We start from the raw sequence: 17590 nt of genomic DNA, 5'->3' as shown, positions 1-17590 counted from the left end.
GCGCTAAAAGTAAAGTCGGGGGTCAGCAAAATCAGTAATATTAATCATCAAAAATTACGAAGAGATATACATTAAACCTTAAAAATTACATAGGTACAGCACTTAAGTAAATACTTTATTTAATTAAATCAATCTAAATTCTGTACTGAGACTTCTATCTGTGGAAAATCAACACGTTGGATTAAAAATAACATGCAAACATGTTTCATGTTTCACTACCTTAAATTCTAAGGACAGAAGGTTAGAGGTCTAAAGTATGAAATAGTTTTCTTCTAATGTATAAGATTCATCATGATGCCACTAAAGCATTTTATATATTTGTATCATATGCTTCTTGTTAACTAGATGAAAATAGTCGAGAATATATTAGTGCAATATATTAGAGTGAATATGTAGTTAGTGCTTGTAGAGGTGACTGTCAGCTCTGTGTTCAGTGGTCTGTGTCAGAGTCTCTTCCTCTTCAGCAGCTGCAGTCGGTTCCTGCTGTAACAGCTCAGTGTCTCTGCAGTCTGACTGAGGGAGGTTTTTGTACGACGACAAATCACTGTGTGAACACAAAGGCATTGTTTATGTAGTGTACACTCTGACAGTAATAAACTGCTGCATCTTCAGTCTGAACTCCACTGATGGTCAAAGTGAAGTCAGAGCTGCTTCCACTGCCACTAAACCGAGCTGCTGTTCCTGATTCACGTGTGCTTGTAGATCTTATGAGAAGCTTTGGAGTCTGTCCAGATTTCTGTTGATACCAGTGCAAACATTTCACACCATTGCAATTCCAATTGACAGCCGGGCTGGTCTTACAGCTGATAGTAACAGTGGATCCTGGAGCAGATGTCTTTACTGCAGGCTGAGTCACAGTCACCTGACCGCTGCATCCTGCAGACACAAACAAATCCTTCATTTATCAGCAGAAATCAATGAGAGAAAAGGCAGCACATCATGTTTGAAATGTTGCTGAGTGAATGAACCTGTAAAACAGCAGCAGGCCAGCGTCCAGATGAGGATGGTGATGAGAGTCATGGTGGTTGTGGTTTCTGCTGTGTTGACTGACAGATCTGAGTCCTGCAGTGTTGAACTCACAGGACTATAAACCTTCTCAGTTCACTGGAGGATCAGCTGACCATGCAAAGCCTCCTCTCTATGGAAATGATTTCTCTGCTCTCAACAGACTGAAGCCAACGTGGGACACTAAATCAGGAGGAATACTGAGGAATAAGAATAAGCAGTAAATATTTCAAATCATGCAAACATACTTTAGTGGCCAGCTGTCCTTGTGAAACAGAAAGGGAGAGATGAGGTGGAGTAAGTAGAGGCTACATCTCCCTGTGGACTGATGAAGAACATGGAGAAACTTTTGACTTTCTGTTCCTCGTCTCTCTGCTGTTTCTGTCTGAACAAAGTTTCCCAAAAGGCCTTTGTGCTCATAAATAGATGCAGGCTGCCCTCTGCTGGCTGTCCAGGTTCACAACAACTTCATACTGACATGAGATTGATTTTGTATTGGCTCCTTCACTTTAATCAGGATCAGGACATCAATCTGTTAATCAGAGATGCTTCAGCTGTGACACTGGTGGACTCAGGTGGGTCACAATAAGTTTGAAGAAAACTCCTCTTGGATGCTCCTGTGGCAGATAAAATATAATAAAGTGTCCTGTAGTTCAGCCTTCCAGTGGAGAAAACATGATGCAGGTCCACACAGGCTGCCCTACATGCTGGGAAACTTCCCATGCTTCATTATGCCTTCATTTAATGTTGTTTTTTAAAATCTCAAAAATATTTTTCAGGCTTTTAAAGTGAGCCAATCCTGTCTCTCTATTCATAGTTTTAATGGATTATCTGAACAGTTTAAGGTTTCTTAGAAGGCTCATAACCAATTAAAGGGATTTTCATTTTTAATTCAATTAAGTGGTTAACCCCAAAGTTCTGTTTATGGGTAAATAAATGATATTATTCAGTTTTTGGTCTAAAATATCTTAAGTTTAATGTCATCAAGTGTTTCCTGAACCTCAGTGTGACCTCCATCAGCAGCTGCTGACACGTTAAAACTCCTCTGCAGCTCTGATACATTTCAGCTGAGATACGAGTCACTTCACAAGTTAGTAAGTAGATCATCATGTTTTTTCTCTTTGTGCTAAAAGAAGAACCAAACATGTCACTCTGAGAACTTTGGTCTGGATGAAACAAACTGATCCTGGTTCAGTTTTATTTTTACGAAATTCAAGAAAGGCTTTTCACAATAAGAGACATCTTTATGAAACAGTCCTCTGAGGGTTGAACCAACTGTTAGAAAAATAGCTTGAGGAAATCTTGAAAATTGAATAATCTGACACCAACCCAAAATCCTCACCTATTTTCTCTGCGCAGATCGTTGATGGGGAATGATGAGCAGGAGACGTCCAAGTTCTCAGTTTAACATAATTGTATTACAATACGTCAAGAAATGTGCAATATTTTACAGAGATCCCTGGGTTCACTCTACATGTTCCTGATACACACAGACGGGTTTCAGTTTGTGAAATCTGAACCCTGTCTCTCGCCCTCGAACCCATTAAATACTAACAATGTTTACTAATCATGAAAGTAGATTTCTTCCAGGAAGTTCCGCCTTCTTGATCCGTTGATTCATCAGTTTTAATCAATACAGGGACACGTCATGTCACCGGGCGACAATCTTCTGATGCCCGGCACATCAAGTCCTGACCTGGCCTCTTCTTCAGAACATTCAACAAAACCTCCTGCCTTGTTATGTCTTACAGATATAATTTGGAGCCACTTATTTTTCAAATGTCTTCATGTTATTCTAAAGTCTAAAAAATATGAAACATAAAATATATTCTTTGTGATTATAGAATCTTAATCAGTTTAAGCAAATGGAATATATGTAATTAAAGTAATCACAGTTTTCTAAACCAACATTAACACACAAACATAATCATTGTATGAAAATCATATTGCCTGATTAATATAAAAATGCATAGAGATAGATAGTGCACCCAAGGTTTAGTTAATTATGCATGCATAGAGACCTTCACCACACAGAGACAGACAACAGAGACAAAAGAGAGACACAAAAAAGAAGCAGAGTAATCAAATCATTTTAACAATAGAGAATAATCAAATTATTATAACACAACCATCAGACCATTGAACACTTGTGCTGTCAATCAAGAGGATCAGGATTTTGAGTAAAACAATAAATCTGTCAGACAGATTGATGAAGTTTCTTTCTTTCTTTCTTTCTTTCTTTCTTTCTTTCTTTCTTTCTTTCTTTCTTTCTTGATGAAACAAACTGATCCTGGATCAGTTTGATTGGTGCATTCAAGACAGGCTTTTCACAATAAGAGACATCTCAGTGTGGAGAGTTTTCACTAAAAATGTTTTTGTAACGTTAGACAGATGATCATCTTTCGAAAATCATATTTGGTTATGAAGCTATGATGATATTTATTTGATTGCCTTTTCCATTGAAAACTGAAAAATACTGAAGAAGAACATGAGAAACTAAATGTGCTTCATGATGGAAATGTGCTGAGAATCATAGAATGATTGAAGATTTTCTCCATGAAATATGTTTTAGCTAAATGGCTTGGATAAATCGTAATATATGTCTATTTATTAATATAAAGTTATTAGTGCTTGTAGAGGTGACTGTCAGCTCTGTGTTCAGTGGTCTGTGTCAGAGTCTCTTCCTCTTCAGCAGCTGCAGTCGGTTCCTGCTGTAACAGCTCAGTGTCTCTGCAGTCTGACTGAGGGAGGTTTTTGTACGACGACAAATCACTGTGTGAACACACCACCACCATGTTCACTCTGACAGTAATAAACTGCTGCATCTTCAGTCTGAACTCCACTGATGGTCAAAGTGAAGTCAGAGCTCCTTCCACTGCCACTAAACCGAGCTGCTGTTCCTGAATGTCTTGTGCTTCCTGATCTAATCAGGAGCTTTGGAGTTTGTCCAGATTTCTGCTGATACCAGGCCATACAAAACCCACTGCACCAACCTCCTACATCCCGGCTGGTCGTACAGCTGATAGTGACAGTGGATCCTGGAGCAGATGTCTCTACTGCAGGCTGAGTCACAGTCACCTGACCGCTGCATCCTGCAGACACAAACAAATCCTTCATTTATCAGCAGAAATCAATGAGAGAAAAGGCAGCACATCATGTTTGAAATGTTGCTGAGTGAATGAACCTGTAAAACAGCAGCAGGCCAGCGTCCAGATGAGGATGGTGATGAGAGTCATGGTGGTTGTGGTTTCTGCTGTGTTGACTGACAGATCTGAGTCCTGCAGTGTTGAACTCACAGGACTATAAACCTTCTCAGTTCACTGGAGGATCAGCTGACCATGCAAAGCCTCCTCTCTATGGAAATGATTTCTCTGCTCTCAACAGACTGAAGCCAACGTGGGACACTAAATCAGGAGGAATACTGCTTGGATTTACACCATCTATCATCTTAATGGAACACAAGAAAATATTGATATTAGAAGTGCAGTTGAGGATTTAGGAATCAGTTTGTGTCCACTGTGGTTGGTATGATGTCAATATTTATTGTTCTATATTTACCTATAGGGGATGAGAAACTGCTTTTTTACTTAATAATGTTTTTTTCTCATTCAAATTTAAATTTAAACATTTGTTTGAACATATTTTTGTTTGCAGCCTTACAACTGATATAAAATAAATTAGAATATATAAATATTTTACAGGTTTGTTTTTCTGTCTCAACTGTAAAAGTTACAATAATGATGAAAATTGATCTTTTATTTTATAAAAAACTTTTAGACCACATGAATTAAATCATTTTGTACATTAAATAATTTCAATTTTTGCAGTTTTATCCTAAAAAGTGTAAAAGAGTGTTTTCAGAGGATAGATGTCTGTTCTCAGTGCAGGAGGTTTTTGTACGGCCGCTTAATGAGTTTGTATCACTGTGGTTCACTTTTGGTGGAGGAACCAAACTCATCGTTCACTGTAAGTACCAGAGATTTCTAATTTCTCCAACATTCAAGATTATGTTAAATGTTACAACATTATGTGATAAAACCTGAAATTATTTTGTATAACTTATTTGTTGTGGAAATTTTTTTGTTATCTATTAGGCTTAACTGATGTAGCAGTTTGGTATAAATATTGTGCAGGAATAATGTTTTTCTTTTCATATTCTACATAATTTCATTGTTAATTATATCTCAAACAGTTTTAATTTTCTCATATTTAATTTTCATGATATATTGTTCAATCAAAATATGTTTTACAATTTACAGGAGAATATTTTTAATGCTAAAATATAACTTAAAATTATTATTTTTTAACTTTTACATTCAAACAGTTGTTAAATTAAATCTAAAATGCCTTTAAAACAAACGAGTGAGTTTATATGTAGATCCAGTATCGCTGCAGTTTGCCTTCACAGTTCGTTAGTTTAAAGTGGTGAAAAGGAAGTGAAACTCACAGATGACAAAGTCTTTCACTGGATACAGATGTTACATTTTTTTCAATAAATAAAGTTTTTACTGCTACAGATATTACAAATTAATTCATGTTTTAATTTTTAAATTTTATATTTATGACAACGTCAGGTCGCAATATGTTGTCTAATTATTAGTGATTTATGATGAGTGCCACAGAAGAAGATTGATGACTTTAAATGACATCAAGTTTGATGATGTAGTTTTCTGTGTTAAAGCCTCATTTCCTCCCATGTCTGGGCTCCTCTCCTCTGTCTGATCTCAGTATCATGCACACAGTTCATCCACAGTAGTGTTGACCTCTGTCATGTCTCATAAGTGTCTCATGTTGAGCTGTCTGTCCTCCAGTCAAGTTCATCTGCTCCTTGTGTGTCTCTGCTCTCCCCTCCAGCTGGCCCCATGCTCAGGCCCTCAGTCTCTCTGCTTCCCCCCTCCTCTGAGCGGCTCTCTGGGGCCTCGGCCACGCTGGTCTGCCTGCTGAGCGGCTACTCTCCTCAGGGAGCCGTGGTGAGCTGGGAGGTGGACGCTACAGAGGTGACAGAGGGGGTCCTGAGCAGCTCCGAGGAGGAGAAGAGCGGACGCTACAGCAGCAGCAGCACCCTGAGCCTGAGCCAGGAGCGCTGGATGGAAGGAGAGCTGTTCTCCTGCAGGGTCCTCCATCATGGCCACAGCCAGACCCGCTCCCTCCGCAGGAGCCAGTGTGAGGGCTAGAGGGGCTGGCTGAAGCCCAGGACAGCAGCTCTGTGTGTGGGGAGCAGGAGGAACACACCTGCTGCTCTCATCAATAGGAGTTTGAATGTTTGTAGAGGAAACTAAAGCTTTGTGTGGCAGAGAACAACAGCTGTAAAGTGTTGGACAACAACAACTTAGAGAGTAATGTGAGGAGCTCAGCAGCTAGATGTGACTGTGCTTCATGACTGTCATGTTGATGACTCGTGTTTTTGCTAATAAAGCTTTCACTGAATAATAACATGATGAAGTGTTTGGTCTTTTATCACATGAAGAGATGTGAGAAAATAAATGTTTCATATGTTTAACTGATAATCCTCTTCATGGAAGATTAAAAGCTGAGTAATGATCGCTTAAATGTACAAGATGCTCTTTTTAAAATGGGCATTTTAAGTTATATTAAACACTAATATTATATGATCTCATGAAAAGAAGAAAAAGCAAGGACAGATTTGTGAAAGAGATTTTTCACGTGGTAGAAATCATGACTCAAATATGTGATTGGGCAACATTTGTCTCTTTAGCTGAGAGGAAATATGGAGAGAATATGAAATTTTATTAGATGTTGAAGTTGTTTTTTTTTAAATTAAGTTATTTAAGTTAGTGCTTGCAGAGGTGGCTGTCAGCTCTGTGTTCAGTGGTCTGTGTCAGAGTCTCTTCCTCTTCAGCAGCTGCAGTCGGTTCCTGCTGTAACAGCTCAGTGTCTCTGCAGTCTGACTGAGGGAGGTTTTTGTACGACGACAAATCACTGTGTGAATACTAAAGCACCGTTTATTACATGGTAACTCTGACAGTAATAAACTGCTGCATCTTCAGTCTGAACTCCACTGATGGTCAAAGTGAAGTCAGAGTAGCTTCCACTGCCACTAAACCGAGCTGCTGTTCCTGATTCACGTGTGCTTCCTGATCTTATGAGGAGCTTTGGAGTCTGTCCAGATTTGTTTTGATACCAGGACATACAAAACCCGCTGCACCCATTTGAAACAGCTGGGTTGTTGTTACAGTTGATAGAGACAGGGGATCCTGGAGCAGATGTCTTTACTGCAGGCTGAGTCACAGTCACCTGACCGCTGCATCCTGCAGACACAAACAAATCCTTCATTTATCAGCAGAAATCAATGAGAGAAAAGGCAGCACATCATGTTTGAAATGTTGCTGAGTGAATGAACCTGTAAAACAGCAGCAGGCCAGCGTCCAGATGAGGATGGTGATGAGAGTCATGGTGGTTGTGGTTTCTGCTGTGTTGACTGACAGATCTGAGTCCTGCAGTGTTGAACTCACAGGACTATAAACCTTCTCAGTTCACTGGAGGATCAGCTGACCATGCAAAGCCTCCTCTCTATGGAAATGATTTCTCTGCTCTCAACAGACTGAAGCCAACGTGGGACACTAAATCAGGAGGAATACTGCTTGGATAAACACCTTCATTTCTTGCCTTTTTTGTCGTTTTTGGACACTTCTGCCTGTTTGACTGCCTGCTTGTGTCCTGATCTTACTTCTTAATGAATTAATTACATCCTTTGACACACCAAACCCTGAAATCACAGCTGTTTTTGTGAGACAAGAAAAGCAACAGTTCATCATATCTTGAGTATCATTTGGGCCTTTAAAGCTCATCTGAAAACTTTTCTAATATCATCTGACACTGTTTGATTCAGTTTATACATTTATGAGACTTGATTTGAAAGGCAACATCTTCTAGTTTCCTTAATTTAATATATTTCAACAAGGATAAAGAATTCATCACATTCTGTCTGATTTATGTTTTACTAAGCATCCCAATGTTTTTTGGAGTCAGGACTTGTAATATAGCACACCTCAGAAATACATCTACAATGCATAATGCACTACCTGTTTGCTCATACATGTGCAACATAGTAGCTTATGTTACATCGTGTTCTTTAGATTCAGTGTTTAAAGAGAAGAGAAATGTCTTCTGCATTCATTTCGGGTCACTTTATTTATTCATTTTTAGTTAGTGAAGAAGACTGTGTGATCAGTGAACATCTGGAGCTGTAAAGAGGAACAGAATCTGACTCTCAGGGACATGAATATCTGAGTTTCACTCCACATTTGACTGGGCTGAACTTCATCAGGTTTCTGTAAGGTTGTGTTTCAGGGGACTGTGAAGGTGAGCAGTGGTGCATGTCAGAGTCTCCTGCAGCCATCCTGCAAGAATATAAAACATTACTACTGTATTTATTATATAAAGGACAGTTCCAACGTAAAAACCAAACTAACTAAAAGCTGGCACTTGGTGTTCAGTCAAATCAATCAGAATCTCACCCTGAATGTGGACTGCCACTATCAGCAGGAAAACCAGCAGCATCTTCATTATGGATGTATATGTGTGTTTGAGAGAAAATAATTCAATCATGTATTAGTTGACAGAAGACTTGGGGCCTTAAAAGCCCCTGATGTGCAGGGAAGCACGACAGATATTCAAAGTAGAACTTCTGTGGGTGACACACACATGCCAGTGAGAGCTGTCTGTGTGTTTCTGCTTCATAAAGATGAATACTGCCCTCTGGTGTCAAACAGGAGGAAGTACATTCATTTGAATCATTCACATCATGGAAGAATGATGAGACAGTGGGCCCCTGGACACAGACATGTAATAGGGCCCCCATCCCTCCATTAGAGGAGCAAGATCCTCAGAGTCTTTGTAGTTTTTGTCACACCGTGGTGAGGTCTTGGGTTTTTTATGTTTTGGTCTCGTTACTGCTTTTATTTTGAAAAGTAACTCTCCTCTCGTTTCAGGTCACCTGCCCCTGCCTGTGTGTGTCACCTGCCTGAGTGTCTCCCCTAATTACCAATTGTGTTCACCTGGTGCTCCCTCCCTCATGTGTTAAATAGTCTGTGTCTCCCTTGTCCTGTGCCAGTGTGTCGTTTTTTCGTCTCGCCAGCATTACCACAGTTCTTGTCATCGCCACAGTCATCTGCCTTGCTTCGTTTTCAAGTTTGTTCTCCTCGTAAGAGTGATTTTCTTTTGTAAATTTTCACAGCTTTGCTGCTCCCTTAGTTTGTTAGTTGTTTAGATTGCCTTTTGTTATTCCTCCTTAAGAGTGATTTTGAGTTATTTAGTTTTTCTCCCTTAGATTGTTCCTCCATTTTACGGAGTGATTTTTAGTTTAGTCATTTTCCCTGTTAAGTCTTTTCCTCCCTTTTGGAGCGCCTTTTGTTTATTAGTATTTTATTTTGTCCCTTTTTCCCCCTTCCCTTGTCTAGTTGTTTGTTCCTTATCCCGTAGGATAGTTTGCCCTGAGTTTCAGGATAGTCAGGAGTTTTGTGTTTTCCCTCTTTTTAGGGATTTTTAGTGTTAGGTCTTCTAGACTGTTAAATGTTCATAGCCCTTTTGCTTCCTCTGTTCGGGGAGTTCCTCTTGCTCACTAAGGCCCCGTTCACACGAGGACGGTCTCAACAGAAGACACAAAAGTGGCGTCGCGTCTTCACTTTTTATTCCTTGTTTAGACAAGTGTTTTCGGGAGGAAATCTGCGTGCATACGGTGATGCAAAAGTGTGTGAAATTCGATTGTATGCAGCCAGGCAGCATCACTTAAAGTGATAAGAGCATCTTTGGGCATGCAGAAGTTTTAACGCCACACATTTTCATCAGCTTCTCCTTCCACAAAGTTCTCCACCATCACTAGATCTCCCAGGTCTCGTTCACAGCCGTCTGGCTCGCCTCCGACGAATTGCTGCATCCAAAATGTGATGGAGGTAATTCCAGATCCTTCTCTGTTCACTAATACTATCTGTACAGATCCTGTACATTTGGTGGAAAGACTCCTGTAAGTTTATTAGAGCTGCCAGAGCAGCTTGAAGGTCCGACGCATGGAAATAATCCCACGTTTGTTTATTTTCCTGTACTGGAGCATGTATGTGACGTAAACACATACGTGACGTGAGCAGATCTGAGCAGAGTTTCGCGTCTTGTCAGTGTAGACGGACACGCTACGGCGGAGCGTATTTAACTTTTCCACTTTGGAAGGCACTTCCAATAAATTATTTTGTCGTTTTTACCCGCGAGCGTCCTCGTGTGAACGGGGCCTAAGTACCAAAATAAAGTGCTTTTGACATACTCTATCTCTGCGTCTGAGTCCTGCTTCGAGCCCGGCCTGACAGTTTTCTCTCTTTGTAGTTGTAGAACTCTGCAGGGCTTTTTGTCTCTGTAAAGTAGTTTTGAGTCTCTTTATGGTCTTTTGTGTCTCTTTGTGGTTACTTTATTTCTCTTTGAAGTGGTTTTGTGAATGTTTGAAGTTGTTTTGTGTCACCTCGTGGTCATTATTAGAACTGTGCATTAATATCTTTATTGACCAAGATAACCCAACACCAAACATGACTTCATAGTTTTGAGTCTCTTTATGGTCTTTGGGCTTCTGTAAGGTTGCATTGTGTCTCTTTGTGGTTTCTTTATGTCACTTTGTCTCTTTCTGGTTGTTTTATGTTTCTTTTGAAGTAGTTTTGTAGCACCCTGTGGTCATTATTTGTGCTGGGTTAAAATCGTTTTATTGACCAAGATAACCCAGCATCAAGAAGGACTTTGTAGTTTTTTTTTGTAGTTAGTTTTTGTCTCTTTGTGGTTGTTTTGTGTCACCTTGTTGTCATTATTAGGGCAGGGTATAGCAAATTTCCAATCTTCAGCTTACCACATAATTTTCATTTTTGGAAAGAGTTCAGAAATTAACTGGTACGATGATTTCAATTGATTTCACTCTTTTTAAATTATTTGATATAAAAATAGTATTTCAAGATGGAGCAGTGTGAGTGTCAGCTAGTTACAGCAGCTCTTACACTCTCTTCTCTTCTTTACATCATGTAGCACTGATCATATCACCATGTCACTTCACATGTTCCTTTAAGTACATCTATACACATATTTATTTGTAATATCTCTGCAATACAGAATGACTTTAGAAGAATAGGCAATATTAACAATAACTCTCAACAGCAGCCATCGATGTATTTTGTGTTTATGTGTATGTTTTGTATGTTTGTCAATGTATATATATGTCTTATTTCCTTTATTTTTATATCTTTGGAACCCACACCTTTAGCTGCTGTGAGGACTGAATTTATTTATCCAAGGTAGGACGAATAAATCTGATCTTCTCTATTTGTGTTGAATAAATGTTTTTTTATGAACTTTAGACATACATCTATCTTTTGATCATCTTTGGTTATTAAGTGATGATGATATTTCTTTGACTGGTTTTCTGTTTCGAATGACAATGAAAAATACTGAAGAACAACATGAAAAAAAAATAAGTGCTACTTGAAATGATCTATGAATCGTGGAATTATTTAAGGTTTTACTACATTAAACGCTTTGGCTAAAATGCCATAAAAAGTCATTAAAATATTTCTATTATTAATAAAGTTATTAGTGCTTGTGGAGGTGACTGTCAGCTCTGTGTTCAGTGGTCTGTGTCAGAGTCTCTTCCTCTCCAGCAGCTGCAGTCGGTTCCTGCTGTAACAGCTCAGTGTCTCTGCAGTCTGACTGAGGGAGGTTTTTGTACGACTACAAATCACTGTGTGAACACTTCATTGCCACTTGTGTCGTGGGACATATAACAGTAATAAACTGCTGCATCTTCAGTCTGAACTCCACTGATGGTCAAAGTGAAGTCAGAGCTGCTTCCACTGCCACTAAACCGAGCTGCTGTTCCTGATACACGTTTACTTGTAGATCTTATCAGGAGCTTTGGAGTCTGTCCAGATTTCTGTTGATACCAGTGCAAGCCCTCATCGCCATCAGACCATCTGAAAACAGCCCGGCTGGTCTTACAGCTGATAGTGACAGTGGATCCTGGAGCAGATGTCTTTACTGCAGGCTGAGTCACAGTCACCTGACCGCTGCATCCTGCAGACACAAACAAATCCTTCATTTATCAGCAGAAATCAATGAGAGAAAAGGCAGCACATCATGTTTGAAATGTTGCTGAGTGAATGAACCTGTAAAACAGCAGCAGGCCAGCGTCCAGATGAGGATGGTGATGAGAGTCATGGTGGTTGTGGTTTCTGCTGTGTTGACTGACAGATCTGAGTCCTGCAGTGTTGAACTCACAGGACTATAAACCTTCTCAGTTCACTGGAGGATCAGCTGACCATGCAAAGCCTCCTCTCTATGGAAATGATTTCTCTGCTCTCAACAGACTGAAGCCAACGTGGGACACTAAATCAGGAGGAATACTGCTTGGATTTACACCATCTATCATCTTAATGGAACACAAGAAAATGTTGATATTAGAAGTGCAGTTGAGGATTTAGGAATCAGTTTGTGTCCACTGTGGTTGGTATGATGTAAAAAAAATGTCTTCTATATTTACCTACAGGGGATGAGAAACTGCATTTTTACTTAATAATGTTTTTTTTGTCATTTAAATTTAAATGTAAACATTTGTTTAAACATATTTTTGTTTGCAGTCTTTCAACTGATATAAAATAAATTAGAATATATAAATATTTACGGGTTTGTTTTTATGTCTCAACAGTAAAAGTTACAATAATGATGAAAAATAATCTTTTATTTTGTCAGTAATTTCAAGCCCCATGAGTTAAAACGTTTTTTACATTAAATAATTTTAATTTTATCAGTTTTATCATAAAAACAGAGTGTTTTCAGAGGATAGATGTTTGTTCTCAGTGCAGGAGGTTTTTGTACGGCCGCTTAATGAGTTTGTATCACTGTGGAGGACTTTTGGTGGAGGAACCAAACTCATCTTTCACTGTAAGTACCAGAGATTTCTAATTTCTACAACATTTAAGATTATGTTTAATGCTACAACATAATGTGATCAAACCTGAAATTTTTTTGTATAATTTTTTTTGTTGTGGATATTTTTTTGTTATCTATTAGGCTTGACTAATGTCGCAGTTTGTCATTATCATTGTGAAGAAAGATTTGACTTGTCATAATCTACATAATTTCATTGCTTATCATAGAGAAAATAACTTTAATTTTGATCATATTTATTTTCAATAAAATTTGTGTTCTGCAAAATATGATTGTACATTTCATGTGAGAAACATTTTATTGCTTTAAACAAAAAATGTATTTTAATCAGCTTTTTTAACTTTTCCATTCAAACAGTTGTTAAATTAAATCTAAAATGCCTTTAAAACAAACGAGTGAGTTTATATGTAGATCCAGTATCGCTGCAGTTTGCCTTCACAGTTCGTTAGTTTAAAGTGGTGAAAAGGAAGTGAAACTCACAGATGACAAAGTCCTTCACTGGATACAGATGTTACATTTTTTCAATAAAAAAGTTATTTACTGCCACATTTTGAAACAGACATTAAAAAATTAATTCAAAGATTTGTTCTTAAATATTTCAGCTACATTTATAAATTAGTCAGGTTGCAATATGTTGTCTAATTATTAGTGATTTATGATGAGTGCCACAGAAGAAGATTGATGACTTTAAATGACATCAAGTTTGATGATGTAGTTTTCTGTGTTAAAGCCTCATTTCCTCCCATGTCTGGGCTCCTCTCCTCTGTCTGATCTCAGTATCATGCACACAGTTCATCCACAGTAGTGTTGACCTCTGTCATGTCTCATAAGTGTCTCATGTTGAGCTGTCTGTCCTCCAGTCAAGTTCATCTGCTCCTTGTGTGTCTCTGCTCTCCCCTCCAGCTGGCCCCATGCTCAGGCCCTCAGTCTCTCTGCTTCCCCCCTCCTCTGAGCGGCTCTCTGGGGCCTCGGCCACGCTGGTCTGCCTGCTGAGCGGCTACTCTCCTCAGGGAGCCGTGGTGAGCTGGGAGGTGGACGCTACAGAGGTGACAGAGGGGGTCCTGAGCAGCTCCGAGGAGGAGAAGAGCGGACGCTACAGCAGCAGCAGCACCCTGAGCCTGAGCCAGGAGCGCTGGATGGAAGGAGAGCTGTTCTCCTGCAGGGTCCTCCATCATGGCCACAGCCAGACCCGCTCCCTCCGCAGGAGCCAGTGTGAGGGCTAGAGGGGCTGGCTGAAGCCCAGGACAGCAGCTCTGTGTGTGGGGAGCAGGAGGAACACACCTGCTGCTCTCATCAATAGGAGTTTGAATGTTTGTAGAGGAAACTAAAGCTTTGTGTGGCAGAGAACAACAGCTGTAAAGTGTTGGACAACAACAACTTAGAGAGTAATGTGAGGAGCTCAGCAGCTAGATGTGACTGTGCTTCATGACTGTCATGTTGATGACTCGTGTTTTTGCTAATAAAGCTTTCACTGAATAATAACATGATGAAGTGTTTGGTCTTTTATCACATGAAGAGATGTGAGAAAATAAATGTTTCATATGTTTAACTGATAATCCTCTTCATGGAAGATTAAAAGCTGAGTAATGATCGCTTAAATGTACAAGATGCTCTTTTTAAAATGGGCATTTTAAGTTATATTCAACACTAATATTATATGATGTCATGAAAAGAAGAAAAAGCAAGGACAGATTTGTGAAAGAGATTTTTCAGGTGGTTGAAATCATGACTCAAATATGTGATTGGGCAACATTTGTCTCTTTAGCTAAGAGGAAATATGGAGAGAATATGAAATTTTATTAGATGTTAAAGTTTTTTTTTTTTAAATTAACTTATTTAAGTTAGTGCTTGTAGAGGTGACTGTCAGCTCTGTGTTCAGTGGTCTGTGTCAGAGTCTCTTCCTCTTCAGCAGCTGCAGTCGGTTCCTGCTGTAACAGCTCAGTGTCTCTGCAGTCTGACTGAGGGAGGTTTTTGTACGACGACAAATCACTGTGTGAACACAAGGGCACCGTTTATTTCATGGAGACTCTGACAGTAATAAACTGCTGCATCTTCATCCTGAACTCCACTGATGGTCAAAGTGAAGTCAGAGCTGCTTCCACTGCCACTAAACCGAGCTGCTGTTCCTGATTCACGTGTGCTCGAAAATGTTATTAGAAGCTTTGGAGTCTGTCCAGATTTCTGTTGATACCAGTACATACAATCTCCAAGAATAATATCTCTGTAAACAGCCTGGCTGGTCTTACAGTCGATAGTGACAGTGGATCCTGGAGCAGATGTCTTTACTGCAGGCTGAGTCACAGTCACCTGACCGCTGCATCCTGCAGACACAAACAAATCCTTCATTTATCAGCAGAAATCAATGAGAGAAAAGGCAGCACATCATGTTTGAAATGTTGCTGAGTGAATGAACCTGTAAAACAGCAGCAGGCCAGCGTCCAGATGAGGATGGTGATGAGAGTCATGGTGGTTGTGGTTTCTGCTGTGTTGACTGACAGATCTGAGTCCTGCAGTGTTGAACTCACAGGACTATAAACCTTCTCAGTTCACTGGAGGATCAGCTGACCATGCAAAGCCTCCTCTCTATGGAAATGATTTCTCTGCTCTCAACAGACTGAAGCCAACGTGGGACACTAAATCAGGAGGAATACTGCTTGGATTTACACCATCTATCATCTTAATGGAACACAAGAAAATATTGATATTAGAAGTGCAGTTGAGGATTTAGGAATCAGTTTGTGTCCACTGTGGTTGGTATGATGTCAATATTTATTTTTCAATATTTACCTAGGGGATGAGAAACTGCTTTTTTACTTAATAATGTTTTTTTTGTCATTTAAATTTAAATGTAAACATTTGTTTAAACATATTTTTGTTTGCAGTCTTTCAACTGATATAAAATAAATTAGAATATATAAATATTTACGGGTTTGTTTTTATGTCTCAACAGTAAAAGTTACAATAATGATGAAAAATAATCTTTTATTTTGTCAGTAATTTCAAGCCCCATGAGTTAAAACGTTTTTTACATTAAATAATTTTAATTTTATCAGTTTTATCATAAAAACAGAGTGTTTTCAGAGGATAGATGTTTGTTCACAGTGCAGGAGGTTTTTGTACGGCCGCTTAATGAGTTTGTATCACTGTGGTACACTTTTGGTGGAGGAACCAAACTCATCGTTGACTGTAAGTACCAGAGATTTCTAATTTCTCCATCATTTAAGATTATGTTAAATGTTACAACATAATGTGATAAAACCTGAAATTATTTTGTATAATTCATTTGTTTTGGATATTTTTTTGTTATCTATTAGGCTTAACTAATGTAGCAGTTTGGTATAAGTATTGTACAGGAATAATGTTTTTTGATATTATACATGATTTTATTGTTAATTATATCTCAACCAATTTTAATTTCCTCATATTTAATTTTCATGATATATTGTTCAATCAAAATATGGTTTTACAATTTATAGGAGAACATTTTTAATGCTAAAATATAACATTAAATTATTATTTTTTTACTTTTACATTCAAACAGTTGTTAAATTAAATCTAAAATGCCTTTAAAACAAACGAATGAGTTTATATGTAGATCCAGTATCGCTGCAGTTTGCCTTCACAGTTCGTTAGTTTAAAGTGGTGAAAAGGAAGTGAAACTCACAGATGACAAAGTCTTTCACTGGATACAGATGTTACATTTTTTCAATAGAAAAGTTATTTACTGCCACAGATATTAAAAATTAATCCATGTTTTAATTCTTTAATTCTTCTCTGCTCTCCCCTCCAGCTGGCCCCATGCTCAGGCCCTCAGTCTCTCTGCTTCCCCCCTCCTCTGAGCGGCTCTCTGGGGCCTCGGCCACGCTGGTCTGCCTGCTGAGCGGCTACTCTCCTCAGGGAGCCGTGGTGAGCTGGGAGGTGGACGCTACAGAGGTGACAGAGGGGGTCCTGAGCAGCTCCGAGGAGGAGAAGAGCGGACGCTACAGCAGCAGCAGCACCCTGAGCCTGAGCCAGGAGCGCTGGATGGAAGGAGAGCTGTTCTCCTGCAGGGTCCTCCATCATGGCCACAGCCAGACCCGCTCCCTCCGCAGGAGCCAGTGTGAGGGCTAGAGGGGCTGGCTGAAGCCCAGGACAGCAGCTCTGTGTGTGGGGAGCAGGAGGAACACACCTGCTGCTCTCATCAATAGGAGTTTGAATGTTTGTAGAGGAAACTAAAGCTTTGTGTGGCAGAGAACAACAGCTGTAAAGTGTTGGACAACAACAACTTAGAGAGTAATGTGAGGAGCTCAGCAGCTAGATGTGACTGTGCTTCATGACTGTCATGTTGATGACTCGTGTTTTTGCTAATAAAGCTTTCATTGAATAATAACATGATGAAGTGTTTGGTCTTTTATGAAGAGTGGTGAGAAATTAAATGGTTATATGAGTTCAACTGATGCTCCTCCCTCTGTATATTTGATTGAATTGACACACATTTAATGTTAATCTAAAAAGGAAAGAATATATAATACTTTGCATTTTTTATCGTGCTAAATAAACATAAATTGAGTGAATGTGTGATCAGGCAGCATTTCTCTGTTTCTGCTAGACAGAACAGAACATGATGGGTTAGATCAGGGTTCACTAACTTTTCCATACCAGGGACCTCCACACAGCA

General features: G+C 39.2%; 5 gene segments (V, D, J or C); 3 read left to right on the top strand and 2 right to left on the bottom strand.

Annotated features, from left to right (window-relative positions):
* Positions 1–3774: 3774 nt before the first annotated feature.
* Positions 3775–4241, bottom strand: LOC131988371 (Ig kappa chain V region 3381-like). The segment is given in 2 exon segments: positions 3775–4097; positions 4190–4241. Coding segments are annotated over 2 exon segments (375 nt in total).
* A 695-nt stretch (positions 4242–4936) lies between these two features.
* On the top strand, positions 4937–6438 carry LOC131988567 (Ig lambda-2 chain C region-like). The segment is given in 2 exon segments: positions 4937–4971; positions 5860–6438. A coding segment is annotated over 1 exon segment (312 nt).
* Positions 6439–12838: 6400 nt separating this feature from the next.
* Positions 12839–14415, top strand: LOC131988558 (Ig lambda-2 chain C region-like). The segment is given in 2 exon segments: positions 12839–12927; positions 13837–14415. A coding segment is annotated over 1 exon segment (312 nt).
* Positions 14416–14919: 504 nt separating this feature from the next.
* Positions 14920–15398, bottom strand: LOC131988370 (Ig kappa chain V region 3381-like). The segment is given in 2 exon segments: positions 14920–15254; positions 15347–15398. Coding segments are annotated over 2 exon segments (387 nt in total).
* Positions 15399–16029: 631 nt separating this feature from the next.
* LOC131988621 (Ig lambda-2 chain C region-like) lies at positions 16030–17296 on the top strand. The segment is given in 2 exon segments: positions 16030–16119; positions 16724–17296. A coding segment is annotated over 1 exon segment (312 nt).
* Positions 17297–17590: the final 294 nt, after the last annotated feature.

This window comes from Centropristis striata, chromosome 16 (genome assembly GCF_030273125.1).
Source record: "Centropristis striata isolate RG_2023a ecotype Rhode Island chromosome 16, C.striata_1.0, whole genome shotgun sequence".
Classification (NCBI taxonomy): Eukaryota; Metazoa; Chordata; class Actinopteri; order Perciformes; family Serranidae; genus Centropristis; species Centropristis striata.
This window is presented reverse-complemented; position numbering and strand designations above follow the sequence as displayed.